Here is a 3,793-nt window from a genome sequence, read left to right as displayed (position 1 = left end):
AGCTGCAATACTTCGGCCACCTGATGCAAAGAACTGACTCATTTGAAAAGACCCTGATGCTGGGAAAGATTGCAGGTGGGAGAAGAAGGGGACGACAGAGGATGAGATGGTTGGATGGCATCACCAGCTCAATGAACGCAAAGAGTCGGACACAACTGAGTGACTGAACTGAACTGATATGATTCCATTTTCTCTCTTAGCATATCAGTTATCTTTTTTTAAAAATTTTTTTAGTGGTTGCTCTAGAGTTTGCCATACACATTTACAGCTAATTCAGGTCTACTTTCAAACAACACTATACCACTTCACAGGTAGCATGAGTACATTATAATAACAAAGTAATACTAACTCTTCCCTTGTATCACTGCTTTCATTCATTTCACTTACATGTAGTGCATATATATATATATATATATATATATAATGTATGTGTATAAACACACACAGTCAGTTCAGTTGCTTAGTCATGTCTGACTCTTTGCGACCTCATGGACTGCAGCACACCAGGCCTCCCTGTCCATCACCAACTCCTAGAGTTTACTCAAACTCATGTCCATTGACTTGGTGATGCCATCCAACCATCTCATTCTCTGTCATCCCCTTCTCCCACCTTCAATCTTTCCTAGCATCAAAGGGTCTTTTCAAATGAGTTAGCTCTTCGCATCACGTGGCCAAAGTATTGGAGTTTCAGCTTCAGCATCAGTCCTTCCAATGAATAATCAGGACTGATTTCCTTTAGGATGGACTGGTTGGATCTCCCTGCAGTCCAAGGAACTCTTAAGAGTCTTCTCCAACACCACAGTTCAAAAGCATCAATTCTCTGGCACTTAGCTTTCTTTATAGTCCAACTCTCACATCCATACATGACCACTGCAAAAACCATAGCCTTGACTAGATGGACCTTTGTTGGCAAAGTAATGTCTCTGCTTTTGAATATGCTATCTAGGTTGGTCATAACTTTTTTTCCAAGGAGTAAGCGTTTTTTAATTTCATGGCTGCAATCACCATCTGCAGTGATTTTGGAGCCCCCAAAAACAAAGTCTGCCACTGTTTCCACTGTCTCCCCATCTATTTCCCATGAAGTGATGGGACCAGATGCCATGATCTTAGTTTTCTGAATGTTGAACTTTAAGCCAACTTTTTCACTCTCCTCTTTCACTTTCATCAAGAGGTTTTTTAGTTCCTCTTCGCTTTTTGCCATAAAGGTCGTGTCATCTGCATATCTGAGATTATTGATATTTCTCGTGGCAATCTTGATTCCAGCTTGTGCTTCTTTCAGCCCAGTGTTTCTCATGATGTACTCTGCACATAAGTTAAATAAGCAAGGTGGCAGTATACAGCCTTGACATACTCCTTTCCCTTTTTGGAATGTTAGGTCCATGAATCAAGACAAATTGGAAGTGGTCAAACAGGAGATGGCAAGAGTGAACACAGACATTTTAGGAATCAGTGAACTAAAATGGCCTGGAGTGGGTGAATTTAACTCAGATGACCATTATATCTACTACTGTGGGCAGGAATCCCTTAGAAGAAATGGAATGGCCATCATAGTCAACAAAATGTCCAAAATGCAGTACTTGGATGCAATCTCAAAAACGACAGAATGATCTCTGTTCATTTCCAAGGGAAACCATTCAATAACATGGTTATCCAAGTCTATGCCCCAACCAGTAATGCTGAAGAAACTGAAGTTGAATGGTTCTATGAAGACCTACAAGACCTTCTAGAACTAACACCCAAAAAAAGATGTCCTTTTCATTCTAGGGGACTGCAATGCAAAAGTAGGAAGTCAAGAAACACCTGGAGTAACAGGCAAATTAGGCCTTGGAATACAGAATGAAGCAAGATAAAGGCTATTAGAGTTTTGCCAAGAGAACATACTGGTCATAGCAAACACCCTCTTCCAACAACACAAGAGAAGACTCTATACATGGACATCACCAGATGGTCAATACTGAAATCAGATTGATTATATTCTTTGCAGCCAAAGATGGAGATGCTCTATACAGTCAGCAAAAACAAGACCAGGAGCTGAGTGTGGCTCAGATCCTGAACTCTTTATTGCCAAATTCAGACTTAAATTGAAGAAAGTAGGGAAAACCACTAGACCATTCAGGTATGACCTAAATCAAATCTCTTATGATTATACAGTGGAAGTGAGAAGTAGATTCAAGGGATTAAATCTGATAGACAGAGTGCCTGATGAACTATGGACAGAGGTTGGTGTCATTGTACAGAAGAGAGGGATCCAGACCATCCCCAAGAAAAAGAAAGGCAAAAAGGCAAAACAGTTGTCTGAGGAGGCTTTACAAATAGCTGTGAAAAGAAGAGAATCAAAAAGCAAAGGAAAAAAGCAAAGATACACACACACCCACACCCACACCCACCCACACACACACACACACACATATGCTGATGTTGTTGATGTTTTGTTCTCAGATTATATTGATGCTGAAGCACGTTTGAGAGCCACTGTACTTGGATGCCACTGAAAGGAACTGTAATTCTCCTTTTGCCTCATTTCCAATTTGTGGATAATTTTTCTCAACAGTTATCAACATTACAACACAGAACATTAAGGATAGGCAGAACACTCTTTGACATAAATCATACCAATAATTTTTTTTGGATGTGTCTCCTAAGGCAAAAGAAATAAAAGCAAAAATGAACAAATGGTACCTAGTTAAACTTAAAAACTTTTGTACAAGAAAGAAAACCATCAACAAATGAAAACACAACCTATACCATGAGAGAAAATATTTGCAAGTGACATGGCCAAGAAGGGGTTTATATCCAAAATACAAGCACTGCTCATACAACTCAACATCAAAAATACAACCTGGGCTTCTCGCCGAACGCTGCCAACATGGTGTTCAGGCGCTTCGTAGAGGTTGGCCAGGTGGCCTACGTCTCCTTTGGGCCTCATGCCGGGAAGTTGGTTGCGATTGTAGATGTTATTGATCAGAACAGGGCTTTGGTAGATGGACCTTGCACTCAAGTAAGGAGACAAGCTATGCCTTTCAAATGCATGCAGCTCACTGACTTCATCCTCAAGTTCCCACACAGTGCCCACCAGAAGTATGTCCGGAAAGCCTGGGAGAAGGCAGATATCAATGCAAAGTGGGCAGCCACAAGGTGGGCCAAGAAGATTGAAGCCAGAGAAAAGAAAGCCAAGATGACAGATTTTGATCATTACAAAGTCATGAAGGCAAGGAAAATGAGGAACAGACTAATCAAAATTGAAGTTAAGAAACTTCAAAAGGCAGCTCTCCTGAAAGCCTCTCCCAAGAAAGCCCTTGCTGCTAAGGGGGCAGCTGCAGCAGCTGCTGCCGCTGCCAAGGTTCCAGCGAAAAAGATCACCACTGGGGGTAAGAAGGCTCCATCCCAGAAGGTTCCTGCCCAGAAAGCTGCAGGCCAGAAGGCCGCACCTCCTGCTAAAACTCGGAAGGGTCAGAAAGCTCCATCCCAGAAAGCACCTGCTCCAAAGGCATCTGGCAAGAAAGCATGAGTCCATAAGAGGCTATTCAAATCAGAATAAAGATTCTTTTTGAAAAAAAAAAAATACAACCTGGGACTTCCATGGTGATCAAGTGGTTAAGAATCCACCTGCCAATGGAGGGGACACAGGTTCAATTCCTGGTCCAGGAAGATTCCACATGTTGTGGAGCAAGGAAGCCCGTGCGCCACAAGTACTGAGCCGGCGCTCTAGAGCCAGTGAGCTACAACTATTGAAGCCTGCTTGTCTAGAGCCTGTGCTCTGCAACAAGAGAAGCCACCGCAATGAGAAGCCTGT

General features: G+C 42.2%; 1 protein-coding gene across 1 annotated transcript; it reads left to right on the top strand.

The window, feature by feature from the left end:
- The first annotated feature begins 2,843 nt into the window (after nucleotides 1-2,843).
- On the top strand, nucleotides 2,844-3,562 carry LOC122439185 (60S ribosomal protein L14-like). The gene has a single exon (XM_043464275.1). It carries the CDS (start codon nucleotides 2,867-2,869, stop codon nucleotides 3,506-3,508), a length of 642 nt encoding a protein of 213 aa, XP_043320210.1. The 5' UTR covers nucleotides 2,844-2,866; the 3' UTR covers nucleotides 3,509-3,562.
- The last annotated feature ends 231 nt before the right edge of the window (nucleotides 3,563-3,793 follow it).

The sequence above is a fragment of the Cervus canadensis genome, chromosome 4 (assembly GCF_019320065.1).
Source record: "Cervus canadensis isolate Bull #8, Minnesota chromosome 4, ASM1932006v1, whole genome shotgun sequence".
Classification (NCBI taxonomy): Eukaryota; Metazoa; Chordata; class Mammalia; order Artiodactyla; family Cervidae; genus Cervus; species Cervus canadensis.
The sequence above is the reverse complement of the archived record's forward strand: the minus strand, read 5'-3'. Positions and strand labels throughout refer to the sequence as shown.